The sequence below is a fragment of the Camelus ferus genome, chromosome 4 (assembly GCF_009834535.1).
Source record: "Camelus ferus isolate YT-003-E chromosome 4, BCGSAC_Cfer_1.0, whole genome shotgun sequence".
Taxonomy (NCBI): Eukaryota; Metazoa; Chordata; class Mammalia; order Artiodactyla; family Camelidae; genus Camelus; species Camelus ferus.
The window spans coordinates 4150359-4169052 of record NC_045699.1 but is presented as its reverse complement, the minus strand read 5'-3'; the positions used below and the strand labels follow the sequence as shown (position 1 = coordinate 4169052).

The 18694-nt window shown below is 55.7% G+C and overlaps 1 protein-coding gene across 1 annotated transcript in view; it reads right to left on the bottom strand.

Moving 5' to 3' along the window:
- The window catches only part of PHF2 (PHD finger protein 2), an 89028-nt gene extending 70898 nt beyond the window's left edge, over positions 1 to 18130 (bottom strand). Inside the window, 1 exon segment of the mRNA XM_032477428.1 lies at positions 17860 to 18130. Within this exon segment, the coding sequence (XP_032333319.1) occupies positions 17860 to 17957 (98 nt within the window). The 5' untranslated portion in view covers positions 17958 to 18130.
- Between the last annotated feature and the right edge of the window lie 564 nt (positions 18131 to 18694).

Genomic DNA, 18694 nt, shown 5'->3' with positions numbered 1-18694 from the left:
TGGTTCTCACCTGTCAGAGTAAACAGGGTTCACAGCGGGCTGTGCCCCCGGGGTGGGCCAGGCTTTCCTGCCTTCTCTTAGGGGCATCTGGACTTTTGGGCCCCCCTGGACTGGTGGTCACCAGACAGGCGCCAGGCCTCTCACCAAGGGTGGAGCAGCTGAAGGCGGCGGGAGCAGACGGCCGGCCCTCCGGAGAAACGAAGTGCGCAAGCCAGTCAGCTGAGCTACAGGCAGGGCTGAAACAGGGAGGGATGCTCATGAGGACCCCTGCCCCCATCAGGACGCCCCCCTTCTGGGTGCCTAGAAGAGGAGGATGCCAGGCCGAGGTACTCTCCTGGGGTGGGAAGGGATTTGGAAAATTGGAGAAGCAGAGAGCCAAGAAGAGAGGGGTCCTTTAAAACCCCCAACCACAGCGGTACGGATACTTCCCACACTGCGTGAAAAGGGAGGTTGAAAGAATCCGCAAGTGCAGGAGGGGATGAATGAAAGGGCTTCAGCAGCAGGGAGACTGAAATGTCACCTGCAGGATAGGTTCCAACCCCCGGGAGGGTGAGCCAGCTTCCTCCTGGAGACAACAGGGCCTTTCCCTAGCAGGTCCCAGAACACTCGACCATCTCCTGCACCCCAGACACAGGCGGGGCAGTTAAGCCGCACCCATCCACGGGCACTGTGTGTCCACCAACCCCCACGCACCCAGCAAGCTGCTGCTCCCAGCTCCTCAGGTGGAGAAACCGAGGTCTGGCAGCCTCTGCTCTCCTTCCCACGGCGCCTCCCTCCAGGGCTCTGTCTCAGACCACGGCCAGCAGGCAGGGAGAGGGGGTGGGGGGTGGCGCGGGAAGCCCCGCTGGGCACCAGAAAGCCCCAAGAAGCGAGAACAACCCCACGCATTCGCCCTGCCCGCCAACCCCTCAAAGCACTGGAGGCCACGTGGACCCCGCCAGGAGCCCTCTCTCTCACCAGGATAAATCCAACCCACCACAGAAGACAGTCATATTCAAGAAGCGGGGGATTTTAGGTCTGCAAAAGTACCTGACGCCACCTGTCAGACACCACCTACAGAAGCCCAGCCACACCCCGGCAGCCTGTGAGCCCCCGCTGCTCATCGGTCCCAGAGCCCCAGCACCGCCAGGTCCAGCACTGTGTCTGCCTGGATGGAGAGTGCAGGCCCCACCAAAGCTGCTGGTCTCCACCGGCTGGTCTCCGCGCTGGTTCTCAACGGGCAGCCCAAGGCCCCTCTGGGCTGCTGGCCTGTGCTCTATGCAGCTTCCCCCCCCTTCTACCCTGGGCACATGGTCCTGACTGAAACAAGGAAACCATGACTTCTCCAAGCCCCCCGCTGTTCAGAGCTGCCCCCCAGGACGGCCAACCCACTCCACCTGGTCCTGCTGCTTCTGCTTCAAACACCCTGCAGCCGTCACAGCAAGGACCCCAGATCCAGACAACAGGAGAGGAGGAGCCCGCTCAGCAGAAAGGCCAGGAACGGCAGAGCCAGGGGCAGCCCAGCCAGGAGGATGGACGGCTGGTAAACGAGCAACTGGAAAAATGTCCACTCTTGCGGGCTGCTGTGGACATAGTTCAAACAGAGACTAGTTATCAAATCCGAAATAGTACAGCATCACCTCGTGCCTATGAGACGGGAGTAAAACTAACAGTAATACGAAGCTTGGTGAAGCAGAGGAAGTGGGGCAACTTAGGGAGGCTGAACTTCTGTTTGATGGAATGTGGCTTGACCTCCGAGATCAAGGCATCTTTTGGGGGAAGGGAAATGGAGAGAGGCTGGTAAAAGGGTACAAACTCAGCTGTGAGATGAGAAAGGTCTGAGGATACAATATATGACACAGCGACTGTAGTTCATAACACTATATTGTATAATTGAAACTTGCCGAGAGAGTAGAGTTTAAGTGTTCTCTCTCTCACATACACACACACACACAAAGATTAATTCTGTGAGACGATGGATATGTTAATTAACTCCATTGTGGGACTCTTTCCACAATGTATACGTATATTAAATCATCACATTGTACACTTTAAATATATTACAATTGTGTTAATTATAACTCAATAAAGCTGGAAAGAATAAAACTAAATTTTCTAAAATGTGTAAGAAAAAAGGAATTAAGGCATGTTTGGATACGCACACATTTGGTGCAAGGCAGCCGTGCGGATACACCTGTTTGTAAAGGACGTGTGCCCCCGTGGGTGCACCTGTAGGAACGTTCATCCTGTGCATCGTAGACACAAAGATGCACGTGTTCTCAGGGCAGTCCAGACTGGGCATTTTGAAAGTGGATGGTCACACAGTGAATGTGGTCAGAAAATATTTTCTGTAACACCAAACCCTAAATTTCTCAATGCTTATGCTTTATTTTCACAATGCTTTGCTGCCACTCCTAAAGCAGAGCCAGTGGAAAGAGGCTCCCCATTTTTTGCCCTTAGGTTACTCCACTCTCCACCTTCAGGTGGAGCATCTGAAAATAATTACTTAGTATCTGTAAGTATCCGAGAGTATATGAGTAATCATTTGGTATCTGTAAGTAATGGTTTAAAGCCCCAGGCAGGAGGACTCCCTGTTTACAGAGCAGTGTTTAGCCTCCCAGACTGGAACGAGCCTAGACTGGCCCCTGCCCTCAGCCCATCTGGTAAGGCTGGGCTCCCCAAGGGCCCCCTCTTGGGTCACACCCGCATCAGCCTTGCAAACCACACATTTTGTGGCACCAAGGCGCCACCTGCTCTCCCTTCATGTGGCGTGCGGTAACTAGGGGCTTAGCTGCCAGTCTGCAGGAGAGAGATGTCAGGACAGACCAGGAGGAGTCTGCCTTATGGGCTCCGTCCTCCAAAACTGGCCGTGCACTTGGGTCCCACTTAGGGTAGGACATTCCGTCAGGGGAGCAGCCGGGGGCACGATGGTCCTGCTGCTCTGGGAAGTGGTCACGCGGCCTCAGTCACTGCTCCCAGTTAGGTGCAGGCCCAACCCCGACCCATCAACCTGAGGCCCCATTCCTGGGATGACCCCAAAGGAGGGGGGGCTCTGACAGGGCAGGGTCCTATGGGGCTTAAAACTCCACCTGCACAAAGACCCCTGGGGTAGATGGGGCCATTGAGCCGCTGACAGAGCCCCTTCTCAGCAGACAGGCTGCAGGCCAGGCTAACGTGCATTCCTCGGGGGTCATCTCTTTAGAAGGGCTGGGTTGCTGGAAGGGCATTTAGAGTCAGGGGTCCTAGGGGGAGGGTATAGCTCAAGTGGTAGAGCATGTGCTTAGCATGCATGAGGTCCTGGGTTCAATGCCCAGGACCTCCTCTAAAAATAAATTTTAAAACCTAATTACCTTCCTGCCCAGAATAAAAAAATAATAATTAAGTAGTAGAGTCAGGGTCCTAAAGAAGGCATCCCTCAGCTGTGCCCCCCGGTGCTAGGGAGACAGTCCAGCCTGAGTGTCTATAAAAATCTATAGTCCACAAAATCTGTGAAATGGGAGGTGGGGGCAGGGTGACCTCTACACTCTGACAATCTAATTTTCATGCTTCGTCATTTCTGATTATAAAACTAATATTATGCTGCTGGAAAACAAGTTGGAAAGTGCAGAGAAGGATGAAAGCAGCAGGGAAAAAACGCTCTCAACCCTCTAACATGTCAGCACATTTGCATCCAGCCTGGCTCCTACCTCACACCAACTGATGCACTGTATAGACAATGCAGAATCCTGCTTTTTTTTTTCCCTCCCATTTAGCATTATAGCATAAACATTTTCCCATATCGTTAAAATCTTGTCGTAAACATCACTGTTGATGACTGAATAATTTCCTATTGTGAGTACATTATAATTTACTTAATCATCCCCTCAACTCTAAGAGTCTACAATCCTTGTCGTATTAAATGAATATTCAAAATGTCTCTTTATATGTTTTTAAACCTGTTCCAGTGGATTTTTAACAGATATTCCAGATACACGGCATGGTCTCTTTAAAAATCAGAAGCAGGTTTTGGAACATTTATTCTAGCAGTTTCTAGGGAAACCAATTGTATGCAGATAAAGAGCAAATACCTCTGTCAGGAAGCCCTGGGAATTACAGCCTTCCATCTGGATAAAGCCCTCAGAGACTCACAAGGTGGCTGGGAAGACAAATTTGACTTGAGAGCAAATGCAGTCCAAGGTCATGTTAACAGAAGTAGAACTCTAGACCAAGGGAGGTGAGGCCCCTGGCCTCAGCCCCCACCACCAGCCTGAGGGCAGCAACAGGGAGGGTGTTTAGGGGTGGGACCTGGGGACCAGCTCTGTGCTGTGACCCTCCAGGGGGCAGCCCTAGACTGAGGGGTGGGCTCAGGTCCTCACTGCTGCGGTGTCTACAGGTGAGAGGGGCTCACGGATACGAGGTCCTGTCCTTCTGGAACATTCCAGTATCTGATCTTTGCCTTTTTTTTTTTTCTTAACCATAAAGAACAAGAGAAGCAAAGATCAGGATATGGAAACGTGCATGGGCTCCAGCGGGCCCCTGGCCCAGACTCCCAGAAGACACAGACGCGAGGTGTGGGGCCTGAAGCAGAGACCCCCCCGCGGCCCCCTGAGGGATGTGCCTTTTGATGGGCCCTATCTCAGAGGCAACCGGGACTATGAGGCTAAGATGGTGCAAGCTGGGCCCCAAGGGACACTTCACCAGCAGCCAGCATGGCTAGTGGGCAGTGAGCACGGTGAAAGGACACTGGCTGGGCTGGACCGCCTCCAACCTAGCGGTGTGTTAGGAACACTGAGCATCAGTGCTGCCTTCCCTGAATCAGGGACCTTGCCTGGCTCACGGAACGAGCCCCGAGGACAAGAAGAGGCTCACCCAGACCAGGCATGTCACCACGCAGGGAACATCAGGGCCCTCCGTCCATCCGTGGGACTCACACCGACAGATACCAGCAAGCACAGAATTATTCCTCACCCGTAAGTTCCACCCCACAGTCAGGACACTTCCGGAAAGGCCTGGAAGGGTTCTCTTGCCAAGCGACCAGTAAGAATGGCAGGCCGCCAACTGCTGCCGGGTGACTTCGCCAAGAGCCTTCCTTCACTAACTGGCAGCGCGCACAGGTCACGCTCAACAGGCCAGCGCAGGAGGTGACTGCGCGCTCCCCGAGGAGGACACTCCGGTCCAACAGGGCTTCTGCGCCTGCGTGCTGTCGTCCAGACCAGCGGCCTCAGCACAGGGACTGTCTGCACAGGGATCCCCCTGGGAGTCTAAGAATGAACCAGAGTCCTGGAATCTCTGAGCGTCAGGAGGGAAGTGACAAGGAGACCACCAGGCCTGCCTTGCCACTCCTCAGGCCTCCAGTGGCTCTCAGAGGGGCTGAAAATGGGCTGGATCCTGATCCTTAGTTCCAACGAGAGACCTCAGGGAGCTGGCCAGGCTGCCCGTGCCCCGCAGAGAAGGAAAATGGGCAGGCGAGGAGGCGGGGCCCCAGCAGGACGACCGCAGGGCAGGGAAGGCGTCAGGCCGCCTCCACTCAACACCGGGACCCCAAGCCCGGCTGGTCACAGCCTCCCGCTGCAGACGGGCAGCCCAGCCCGGCCACACGGCGAGGTGGCCCTGAGTAGGGGCCCACAGTCATCACTCCCAGTCACAGGAGGCACAGGGCTTCCCGCAATCAGGTTTGTGCTGCTCAGGACCGGGTGGGAGAACCAACTGAGAAGGCTCCAGCCCGTCTGTGGGGAACACCTCTGGAAAGAGCTCTAGGCTGCGGGAGGACACTGGTGTGCTGCCTCCATTTCCCTTTTGTGAAAGGGGAGCTAAGACCAAGTGCTCCTAAGAAGCCCCCACTCACACATCCTGCTCCAATGGTGCGTCTAGATGGCAGAGCCACTTAAGTGGATGGTGGCAGATCGCGGGGTGCCCCAAACTGCTCTCTTGGTCAGCTTTTCAGAGAGAAGGTGCCAAAGACCAGTCTAATTACATCTTTCTTTTCCAAAGAGTAGTCTGAAATCTAATACAAGTTTGAGATCTAGAAGAAACCGAAAGGGAACGGCATCGTGGTCCGGACGATGCGGAGAACACTCCCGTGTCTGGGCCTCAGGGACCACCTCGGGGCTGCTGAGTGGTGCCCAGCTCCCTCAGAGGATCACATGCAGCCCCGTGAGCTGTCGGGGTGCCCACACTGGGCTGGGGCCCCAGGCTCCAGGGTGCGTGACGGTGCCTGGGATGGGGGCACATGCATTGGAGACATGGCTCCTCAGAGGTATACAAACCCTTAAGTGACTTCAGTGTTACGATTACAGGACAAAGGGGTCCGAGAAGCCATCACAGCTGGATAGCTACGCACGCACGGCCTCCAGGAAGCCTAGTTCTGTGGGGAGGACCGAGAGGAGGAGGACCAACCAAGCCACGTGGGCTCCGTAGCTGTGACCAGGGTATGGCAGCGACGTGGGATGGTAACAATCAGAGAAACTGAGCCAGGAGTATGCACAGTGCTACCATGGCTGCAACTTTTCCATAAACCTGAAACACGTCTAAAATAAAAGTCTATGAAGGAAATAAAAGCAAATGAGGCCTGACCTCACAACAGGACTCAAAAGAAAGGTGGGGGTGGATATTTAACAAACAGACGAGCTTCCACCGTCTGCCAGCCTTGGAAGTTTAGGGGCTCAGAGCGCTGCTGGAGCAGGAGGACGGGGAGGATGGGGGGAAGCCCCCGCGGCCCCCATGCCTCAGAGGAGGGCAGCTGCTCCTTCCACTTCTCAGATTCAACCTGCTCTTTCTGACTTTATTAGAAAAGCATCCAGACCGCTTCCCAAATCCTACCATCGTAAGGAGAAAGGGATGTAAAAGTCAGACAACTGCAAACTGAAATGATGATATAATAACATATAATACACAATATAATATGGAAACTGCACCTTAAAACTACAGTGAGATACAACTTTTCACTTTCCAGACTGAACTGACAAAAGATCAAAAAGTTCAGAAATTGGTACAACCTAGCGGACAATTTTAAAACCTGAAATGCTGCCCCCTTCAACTCGGCACCTTTGTGTCTTGGAATTTATCTGCCAGATAAAAGTCACGTGTACACACACATAACTGGATGCAACAGGGTGCTCCCTGTGCGAAACTGCATAGCTCGAGAGGAGGAGCAAGCTAGACGCCAACCAGGAGACAGGAGACGGGAGGAAGCACCCCGGGGCACCCGCACGAGGGAGTCCGGGGTGGGGGCCGCGTCCCAGGCAGCGCGCTCCCGTGCGCCTGGGGAAAGGGAGAGGGGGTGGCTGTGCGACACAAATGTTGTATAAACAGAAATCTCTCTGGAGTTTTTCTTAAGACGCTGCAAATGATTTGGTTCCAGGGAGAAGACAAGTTTTTCACTACATATTCTTTAATGCTCTTTTTTGAAAAAACATGTCCTAGTGTTCCATTTGCAAATTCATTCAATTAACCACTTTCAAGTGAATAAAATGCAGTTATTCTTTATCACAATAAATAAATATAAGAAAAGAAAAGGGGTCAGAAACTCCATTTTCCACGAAGTTCAGTCACCTCTTATTCTCAACTGGGGGCAGCTATCCCCCCAGGGGACACTGGCCATGCCTGGAGGCACTTTTGCTGTCACAGCTGGGGGGGCGGGTGCTACTGGATTAGCAGGCAGAGGCCAGGGACACTGCTCCACATCCCGCACAGCAAAGAATTTTCTAGCCCCAGTGTCCACAGAGCCAGGCTGAGAAACCCTGATCTAACGTAAAGACTATTTCCCCAGACGTGTCGGGTCTGGGGCCAGTTTCAATTATTAGAAAGTCTTTTCTCAAATTGAATGCAAATCTGTCTGCTTCCTTCTCCAAGCTTTAATCCAGCACTGGAGGCCGGGATGGCTGCTCCGCAGACGGAAGTCACACAGGGCTGCACCTCCGGAGCGTGGCCACCGAGTGTGTGCAGGAGCAGAACCACATGGGGTTCTCTGGTCCCACCAACACCCACCTTCTATTCTAGAGGGTCACATCGTCTGTGGAGGAAAGGAAAGGAACCCCGCGCCCTGGCGAGCTGGAGAAGGGCACGGATGGGCAGGACTGGGGCACAGCATGGGGGACCCTGGGAAAGTGGCTTCACGGCTCCCTGCTCCAAAGCGTCTCCCTCACCCGTGCCCAGATGGCCAGAGGGATTCCCTGAACTGAATCCCTTCAGCCACTGCCAGCACTGCCTTCAGGCCCTAGAGGTTTGAGAGAGTCGGGGGTGGGGAGGTGGCTATGGGAGTTGGGAAGGGGCACCGCAAGGCCAGCAGAGGATCACGTGGCACAAGGCTGGGCAGAACTGGGCTGAGGACACGGGGGAAAAGCATTTGTACCTGTCCTTTGAGGCAGAACTCCAGTAAAAGGTCCTCAGAGCCCTAGTCCCACACCTAGCTACGGCTCAGAGAAGGGGGCCCCACGATATGACACGGCCCCACCCTCACACATCCTGCCTGCACTTAGGGGGCCACCCCCAGGCTCACCCGTCCACCTCCACATAGGAGCCAGGGACCAGAAGGCAAATGCCTGGCGCCTGCTCAGTGGGCAGGTGGGAGGGGCCCTGGCAGACAGGGGGCCCAGGCTGTGGAAGCGGATGCTGGAGAGGCCCGTGGGCAGTGCTGGGCTCAGGTGGGGGCCGGCAACACCAGCACCCAGACTGGGATCGAAAGGTCACCGTGATGACATGGTACCATGAGAATCAACGAGGCCAATGAGCACCTGACGCTTCCATCCTCCAACAGCACGGACGCAGCTCAGGGAAGAAGCAGTGCCCGGCTGACTCCAAACTTCCCAAGGGGCGGGCAGAGTGGCAAAGCCCCATGTGCCACTTAGTGGGTGACCCAGGCCAGCTGCTGGCCCTCTCTGGGCCAGACTGTTGATGCCCTCAGGAAGCTGCTGAAGGAATTAGAGGATGACAGAAAAGTGTCTTATGCTGGGAGCAAACAAATGGCAGCAAACACCCCTCACCCACCTGCGCGCCCCTTTTTTTTACACGCTGTAGCTCCAAAAACAGCTGGGAGCTTAGCCAGAGTTGTGTTAGACTTTGCAGAGAAGAGACCCCACAAGCACCAATGGTAACTAATCCTGGAGTTTGCAAACATCAGCAGAAGGATGTTTGGTGAGAACCCACCTCCTGCTCCGATGCACGGCCTCTTGTTGCTTCGTGGGACACTGTGGGACCCCCTCCCCACAGGGCCTGGGGGGCTCTCAGGAAGCCCTGCTGCACGCCTCCCTGGGCCTCGCTCCTCTGGGAGGCAGACCGGCTCAGGCTGCAGCTTTGGATTATTCCAGGATGCTAACAGTCACCATGCACCACGACCCCAGGCCTCAGTCTCTTCTCCAGGAGATAGGGACTGAACCCCTCAAATCTGTGTCCTCTCCAGTCAATGGCAAGTCAGCCCAGGAGGATGGTGAGACGGGCCCCAGGCAGGGAAGGGCCCCTGTGCCCTCCCTGGGACAGCACTTTCTCACCGCCCTCAGCCCAGCTTCCCAGAGAATCACACCCAGACTCTGCTTTGGCAGGGTTTCTACGGGATGGGCAAGATGTGTGGCAAAGTCAAAAAGTTACAAGATTTTTTGGGTGTCAGAGTTCATGCAGCTGGGCTAGTCATACGTCAGTCTGGGGTTCCGGCCACAGAGGGTTAGGGCTCCGAGCCCCAGGCTGGCTGCCCCAGGGGAGGCCTCTGTGGGCTCAGACCTGGCCCCAGGGCACTCCCAAGGCCTGTGTAGCCACGCACACTTATCACGCAGCCCACGGTGTGTCGGGTACAAGAAGAAATGAGGCCCAGCCCGCACATCCATGTGAAGCATGAAATGGCACCCCACTTGAGGGACCCAGCCCCAGATGCACACAGCCAGAGACTGCGCCCAGAGCTTCCCGGGGATGAGGCCCACTCCAGCATACAGCTCGCGGCTTAGTCAGCAGCCTGGACTACTGTCCCAGGGGCTTATCCACTGCCCTCACGCCTGCTCAGCTCAGGAGTAGTGCTGACCCGTCCTGCAGGTTCGCATCTGCCATGACCTGCCTGACTTCCGGGGCCCTGGGCACCACTCCCCCATCACTCACATCAATGAAAGGGCGCCAGGTCGGGGGAGACCCAGGACAAACACACTGCTGCCGTCCTGTCCGTCATGTTGACCTCAGCAAGCTGATCTCCTCAGCCTCAGGTTGCTCCCCTCCCGATCAGAACAGCCCACCACCACCCAGCCCCTCAAGGGCAGTGGGAAGGTCAGTAAGAGCACACGCAGTACGTGCCCAGCAGCCGGCCCTGACCTCCTCCACTGCGGCTTCCTCGATGGTCAGGGTGAAGGCAACAGAGACAATACAGGAAGGAGCCCCGGACACAATGTATGGAAAATGCCTAGCCCAGGATGTGGCAGACGCAAGGCTCGGCAAACACTGATGATTAAAAACGAGAGCAGCACCCCCTCCCCGGGCCTGCAGACACACTCTGGACACAGAGCACCCACAGGCCTGCAGCTGGGTGTGTGACATCCCGCACGGGCATGAACACCTGCACCCCTCACGTGTCTGGTTCTGGAAACTCAGCTGCCACACGTTAAAAGGTGATCTTTTCTTTTTTTAATAGAAAGGATAAAAGTACCAGCAATGAACAATACAAAAAGGAAATCACAAAAACAACCCACAATTGCATCCAAAGGAATGAAATACCGAGTAATAAACTTAATCAAGAAATAAAAAACCTGTACACTGAAAACTACCAAACGTTGTTGAATGAAATCAGGGAAAACCTACATCTAAATAAATGGAAAGACATCTCATGCTCCTGCATCGGAAGATGTAATTTTAAGATGTCAATACTACCCAAAATAATCTACAGATTCAATACAATCCCTGCTGAAATGCCAATAGCCCTTATCGCAGAAATGAAGAAGCCAATCTTCAAATTCACATGGAATTGCAAAGAGCCCCCGAAAGTCAAAACAACATTTTTTTTTTAAAAAGATCAAGGTTGGAGGTCTCACATTTCCTGATTTCAAAGCTTACTACAAAGCTACGGTAATCAAAACAGTGCGGCACTGGCATAAAGATAGACATAAATCCACAAAAGGAATGGAATAGAGTCCAGAATCAAATCCTTGTGGTATATGGTCAAATGATTTTCAATGAGGCTACCACGATTTTCAATAGGGAAAGAACAGTCTTTTCAGCAAATGGTGCTAGGACAACTGGATATCCACATGCAGACAAAAGAAGTTGGATCCCCATCTCAAATCATACACAAAAATTAACTGAGAATAAATCAAACACTAAATATCAGAGCTAAAATTATAAAACTCCTAGAAGAAATCAAGGGAGTAAATCTTCACGACCTCAGATTTGGCAATGGATTCTTAGATAGGACACAAAAAGCACAAGCAACATAAGAAAAAGATAAATTGGACTTCATCAAAATTAAAAATGTTTGTGCATCAATGGGCATTACCACAGACATAAAACAATATGTTGAAATGTTGTATCTGATAAGGGTCTAGTGTCCAGAATATATAAAGAGCTGTTCACAATTCAACAATAAAAAAATAGATCAATTTAAAAATGAGCACTGTTTCAACAGACATTTGTTAAAAAAGACATACAAATGGACAACAAGCACATGAAAACACACTCAACATCGTCAGCCATGAGGAAAATGCAAAACAAAATCCATTATGAGATACCACCCACTAGTACATCCATAATTTAAAAGACGGAAAGTAACAAGTGTTGGTAAGAACGAGGAGAAATCAGATTGCTCCCACATCAGTGGGAAGAATGTAAAATGGTGCAGCGCTGTGGAAAACAGTTTGCTGGTTACTCAAAAAGTTACACAGAGAGTGACCACATGACCCAGCAAGTCCCCCCAAATTGAAAACAGGTCTTTAAACAAACATCTGTACACAAATGTTCACACCAGCACAAATGAAAATAGCCACAGCTGGAAAAAGCCCAAACGCCCATAAACAGAGGAATGGATGTACAAACTGTGATATATCCTTACAATGGAGTATTATTCAGCCATAAAAAATCAGTGAAGCTCTCATCCACGCCACAACATGGATGAACCTAAAAAACATTATGCTAAGTGAAAGAAGCCAGACACAAAAGGTTACATACGGTATGGCTCCATTCATACGAAATGTCCAGAATAGGTAAGTCCACAGACGGGTGGTTGTCCAAGGCTCGGGGGAGGAGGGAGGGGAAAGTTGTTTAATGGGTTTACTTTTAGGGTGATAAAAATATCTGGGAGCTAGACAGAGGTGATGGCTGCAAAACATTCTGAATGCACTCAATGCTATAGATTGTTAAATTGGTTAATTTTATGGGATGTAAATTTTTTTAAAAAGATGAAAGGCTGGCTTCTCCATTTGCCTGGACAAACCCCACAAGGACCTTCAGTTCTTACGCTCTGAGGTCAAAGCCAGTCAGTGGCTGAAATTCTAACTATGTCTTTTCACAGATATTTTTCCACGGATGACCCGCACTTCGGGGGGAAGTGAAAAGACCCTACACCCTAAAGCACAGGGCCAAGCCCCACTGCAAAGAGCACGGTTAAGCTCACTTCCCACCAAGCCATAAAGCTGAGAACCAAGAAGCGTGGCGGAATGGAGATGGAGCGAGACAGAGAAGGACAAGTACAGAGATGGAGACACAACTCTAAGTGCGAGGCCAGCAGGACACTGGGCACACCTGAGATGCAGAGGGTCCAGCTTCCCTACTTGGCACCGGACGGGACCTTCCTCCTGAGAAGGTGTTTCCATTCACGTTGCAATTTCGAAACCATGGACAGGAACGGGGTTGTCAGCATCTGGTTGTGAGCCAGAAGAAGCCAGACACCACTTCCCCCCTGCACCTGGCGGAGGGGTGTCCACCTCTGCCAGCAGTGGGAGGACAAGGTGGCCCGCCCGGCCCACCACCCAGGTCACGGTGGGAAGCAGGGAAGAGGACGGCTGTGAATCCTGACACCACACAGGCCAGCCCGAGCGCGAGCCCTGCAGCGCCATTACTCACATCAGTCGTTCAGAAGTCAACTGATGGCTTTGCTTTACTCACACCGGAATCTTAGGAGTTAGAGTCTTCTCGCATGCTCCGTCACGGAACATTATTTTCTGGCCGATACTCACTCCCAACAGCAACTCTCCTCATTCTTTTGGAAAAAGGCCCTGCCACATGGCCAGGTGCCACAAGCACAGAGGCGAGGGGATGGCCCCAGAGGATGGGGCCCCCGGGAGTGGCAGGGTCCGCGCCAAGCACCCCAAGCCTTTGCGGATCTCAGACCATCTGCAACGGCCCCTGAGCCAAAGTAGCCCCCCACAAAACGTGGGCAGTGCAGAGGCTCACACCAAGTACATTTCCAGGCCAAAATTTTCAATAAAAGCAAACATTCTGGTGATTACCATGAGTTCGACTCCAAATCGCTTCCCTTTAGACATCTCATTTGGAGAGGATCGATGGACAGGAGACATCTGCTCTGCCCTCTGTAAGTTGGCAGGACATTCCCCCATCCTCCTCTGGAACTTCTTAAACTCACACAGTGAGAATTCTTCATTAAAAAGCGATGAATCGTTATTTCGAGACACGTCAAACAAGCCACGTCTCCATCTCCATGTGAATGGCGCTCCCCGCAGTATTCAGGGAATCCAGGCTTGAGGACTTAGTTGTCAGATCTGATCACCCAGACTGTGATGTTGAGGCCTGATCCCTGGTGGTCCCACCTTCCCCTTCAAAAGTGCACACACTCCGCTGGCCAACAGAGCCATGCATGAGTCCCACTCTGTGGTACTGGGCACCCGTGAGGGCCGAGGGCCCGGGAAGAGGCTCTGCCCCAAGAAGCTTAAGGCTGAGTGTGGTGAAAGACATGGCAAGAGCCAGCAACGGCCAACCAGTCCTGGGGGACGTGGGCACAGAGACAGGGCCCTGCTGGGGAGGGCAGGTGGAGCCCGGATGGGTGGATGGACACACAGGAATCAGAGGGGATCCACACCAGGCAAGGCTTGTCAGATCACCTCCTGAATACCTGCAGAATTTCACCCTTTCTCCCCATCCCAGTCCTCACCCCCAGGTCCTGCCTGTCACCTCTCTCCTGGACGGTGGCTCCTGTCCCCGCTCCCTTCTCCAACTGTGCCCACAGCAGCCAGAGAGACCCTGTCAAACCCTCAGTGCCCTCCCACCACTGCTCTGCTGAGCCCCCAGCGTGGCTCTCACCTCCCGGCCACCCCGCAGGCCATCCCTGGTGCAGCCTCCTGCTCCCACACGCTGCTTCCTCAGGGCTCTCACAGGGCTCCCCAGGCTGGCATGGAGCTCCCCATCCACAAGTCTGACTCCCATAGAAAAAAACCCTGTAAGAGGCAAGGGACCCGCCTTATTACCCCAGGAACCCCCACAGCCAGCACTGCACCCACACAGAATAAACCAAACTTCCACCACTGAAGGCCTTGCACAGCACCTTCAGCTTTCAGACCTTTTCAAATCAACTTTACTGATTATGCTTCCAAAAACCCTTCAGGTTCGATACAACAGGAAGTTAAAGAGGGCCAGGAAGATTTAGGATATCTGACCCTTTAACAGAATCATTCCTGTTTCCCACAACAGACAGAGCTGGTGACAAGGCGAGACGCCCAGACCATTCCCCAGAGTGACTGGTCCACAGCCAGGCGCCTTGCAGAAGGCAGGGGTGGAGGGACACACGGGGTCTGGCAGAAGACACAGGAATGAGAAGCCACTTCGTTTTTGGCCTGTGTGGCTTTGTGGCACCCTAACTGGGGAGGAAAGTCCCCAGTCCCAAGTAGTGCCACACTTTCCTGCCAAATACACAGATGAGACAGCTCTGAGGACAAGTGGCCAGAAAATCCATCCCTTCCTAGTCAAAGGCAATTCCCAGGCAACGCAGTAGCGAGTGCCAGTGAAGGCAGGCTGGGCTGACACGGTACCCCAGCCCCAAGAGTGACCAGCCACAGTCAAGATGGGGAGGAACACCTGGCTGACTGCGTTCCAGCGCCGCGCGGCGGAGAGGCCTCCCTGGGGAACGCAAGGAGGGGTGGTCAGGGTACCCGAGGCTTCCTGCATAGGTGGGCGCAGGCTGTGAGCAGGCTCTGCCCCTAGAAAGAGGCTGCCCCAACCACGTTCTCGGCTGGCGACGCTGCCGGAGTCCTCCCAGCAAAGGCCTGGCCACTGTGAGTGTCAGAGATCCCCTTCCAATCCCCCCAAAATGAGGTGCGCTGGAGGAATGTGATGGGTCACAAGAGGGAGCCTGTTACTTTAACAGCTATGTTTATTTTTACAGGTACTGTCTACGGCAAGTTATACTAATATTCTATTTCAGGGAATGATACGAAGTTTCCTTCTTTAAGAAATATTCAGGAGAGGAAGGAGACATGAGAGTGAAATGCAACGTGGGGTCCTGGAACTAAGCAAGCCTGCCCGAGGCCCAGAGCTTGGTTAGCAGCACTAAGCTAAGGCTTCTGCCTCAGTTTCCATGCTTACAGCATAATTTGATAAGACCCTTAACTTCAGGGGACGGAAGATGTGGGGTCTAGGGAAACTATACCATTTTTGCAACTCTTCTGTAGGTCTAAAAATCTCTCAAAATAAAAAGTCTTTAAACTTTTTAAAAGTGACTCGAGCTGTTGAACGTGAAGTAAACAACAATACTGGTGTACAGGGATCTGGAGTGAAGGGTCATCCATCTGGGAGTATCTGGAGGTCAGGAAACATGTGGATCACGTCACACACCTTCCTGGCACAGCCAAGGGGGGTCTGCCCAGGGCTGTGGGGGCCACACGTGGCCTTGCCCAGCCTCGCCCACAAAAGTCCCAATCCCTGACCCTGAGTCGCCCCATCACAGCACCTCCTCTGAGCCGTGCAGGGGACTAGGGACTCCAGAAGGCGTTCCGGCCTCAAGGCTCATTTCCACAAGGGACCCCTGATTAGATGCAGAAAAGATGTGCCCCATGGCAGGGGGGAAGCACAGACCCCGGAGCGACCCCACATAGGTGGACGTGAATCTGCGCTGATCAAGTGATCTGTGCCTGTGTCAGACCAGATCAAGACCTCACATGAGAAACAAGAAACAAGGAAACAAGACCTCCCCAAAACATGCCCTTTAAGGTGCCAGGATGCATCCTTCTCCCTGCCTCTGCCTAAGCCAATCCGGCAAATGCCACCAGACCCTCAGGCCAGCCCTCAGCCCCCTTCCCCTGCCTGCCCTTCATTCCTGGGACTCCCTCTACCCCCTCCACTCCTCCCACTCCCTACCCTCTTCTCAAAGTCTAGCTCAGAACCGGCCTTGCCTTCTCAATCCAGGGGAGAGGACCCGTGAGCAGCCAGACAAGGGTCCCCCCAGGCCCTCACACTCCTCCAGCCTGGGTACCTAGGGAGCTCTTGCAGGTCCGGGGTGGGGGTGGGGGAGGAGGGAGAGGCCCCACCACTGTCAGAGCACTCAAGGCCAGCTTCTCAGCATCTCTGCAACCATGGAGCCATGAAAGATCATATAGCAGCTCTCACCCTTGATCCAGCCATGAACTCTGAAAGGATGCCAGCTGGTGGGTGTGCATAGCAGCACTGTTCTGGGCAGAGCCTAGGGTTCACGCTCCAGGCACCGCTGCTCTTTGGGGTCTCCGCAGCCCTGGACAGCCACAGGAAAGCAGCCCAAGAGGCCCAGGAGATTCCAGTGGGTGTCCCTGCCCCGTGCATCCCCAGCCCCTTCCCCCTGGGGTCCCTGTCACAGGCACTGAGCCCCGGGGACTCAGGCCTGGCGCTGCCAACCTGAGCCGGCCCTGTCACATCTAGCTGCCTGGCTGCCCACATGTAAACTGGCAGGACTAGACACCACAGCCCACGTTTAAGGGCCACTGGCCCATCCACAGTTAAAACCAGGGGGAGGTTCTCCTCTTTGGGGGACGAGGGACCACCTACCATCCCAGACCTCTGTCTCTTGCCCCCAGCCCGGCTGCGTTTAAGACTGGAACCTAGGAGGGCACACTGCCCCGGCCAGCCCCTGGCGGGTCCTGCTGAGGCCCGAACACATGAGAACCTGTTGGAGCAGTCTGGGCACCAGTGTCACCTCCTCTTCCTCCTCCTCCACTTACTTCTGGGTGGGAAGGGGCCTCGGGCTTTTGAAAACTCGGCGCAGGGCCAGGTCATGGTCACGGGCAAAGACCAAGCTGTATCTCCCCCTACCCCACCTTCCTCCGAGAGCGTAAGGTCAAGTGAAAACCCGGGTGGGCCTGTGGTCTGCAACAGACAGGAGGGCAGCGGGGAAAGCCAGGGAGGAGGCAGCAAAGCCACAGCACCCCCCACCCACCCACACACACACACAGACACCGTTCTGTCACACACACTCCCACCGGGGGAAGCGCAGGCCGGCTGGCTCCGCGAGCCCCGCGGGGGCCAGGATGGGGTCCCGGCCGCCGGGACGAGGTCCCGGAGCTCCGGACCGCGGCGGAGGGTGGGCGCGCCGGCCGCCACCTGGCCGGGCCCCACGTCCGTCCCAGCCCCGCCAGCGTCCGAGCCCGCCACTCGCGCCTCTCCGGGGCCCGCGCGGGGAAAGTTCCTGCAACTTCGCGGGGGAGGCGCCGGGCGCCGGGCCTGGGCCTCGGGAGCCCGGCCTCCGCGGCCCCGCTGTCAGTCGGCCCGGCCGGCCCCGGCGCCCCAACTTCCCTGCCCGGCCCCCGCCCGCCGCCCCCGCGGGCCCGCTTTGTGCGCGGCGGCGGCGAGGGGCGCCCGCCCGGCCTCAGCCCCCGCCCCGGGCACAAAAGGGCGCGCGGCCGCCGGGAGGCGGCGGGCGGGGGCCTGCGGGGCGCTCACCCGGCCGGGCTGGGGCCCGGGGGGCCGGGAGCCGGGAGCTGGGGGGCCCGAGCCGGGGCCGGAGGCGGGCGGCTGTGCGCTCACCTGCCGTGGAACCAGTCCTTGCAGGCGTCGCACTCGATCATGAAGCGGGTAACGTCGTAGGGGAGCCGGCAGACGCAGTACACGGGCACCGTCGCCATGTTCGCCGCGCCGCCCGCCCGCCCCTCGGCCCGCGCTGCGCTCCCGGGTCGGGCCGGGCGGGCCGGGCCGGGCGGGGGCCGGAGCCGGGGCCGGGGCCGGGGACGGGGCCGGGGGCGCACGACAGCCCGCGCGCACCCGGCCGGCGCGTCCACACAAAGCAGGGCGCGCGGTGCAGGGCCGCGCCGGGAGCCGCCCGCCGGCCCGCGGGGCGCAGGGCGCGAGTGTGCGCGGGGGACGGGCCGCGCGCGGGACACAAAAGGGAATGGACGCGCGGGGGCGGCGGGCGGGGAGCCGCGGCCCCACCGAAGGGACCCCCGGCCGCCGAGCGGCCTCTACGTCAGCGCCCCGGGTGGCGCCGCCTCCGCCCGCCAGCCTGGGCCGCCGCTCCAGCCGCGGGAAGGCGGGCCGGGGACAGCGGGGAAGGCGGGCCGGGGTACCCCGGCGAGGGAGAAGGTGGGCCAGGGAACCCTGCTGGGGGAGAAGAGGGACCGGGGGACCCTTCCAGGAGAAGGTGGGTCAGGGGACCTGCAGGGAGAGAAGGTGGGCGGGGGGAGACCGTGCCAGGGGAGAAAGTGGGCTGCGAGACCCCTCCAGAGGAGAAGGTGGGCTAGGCACTCCCGCCAGGGAAGAAGGTGGGCTGGAAGACCCTCACCTGGAAGAAGGTGGGCCGAGGGATTCCCCGGAGGAGAAGGTGGACTGAGGGTACAAGGGGAAGACAGGTCTGGGAGACCCCCTG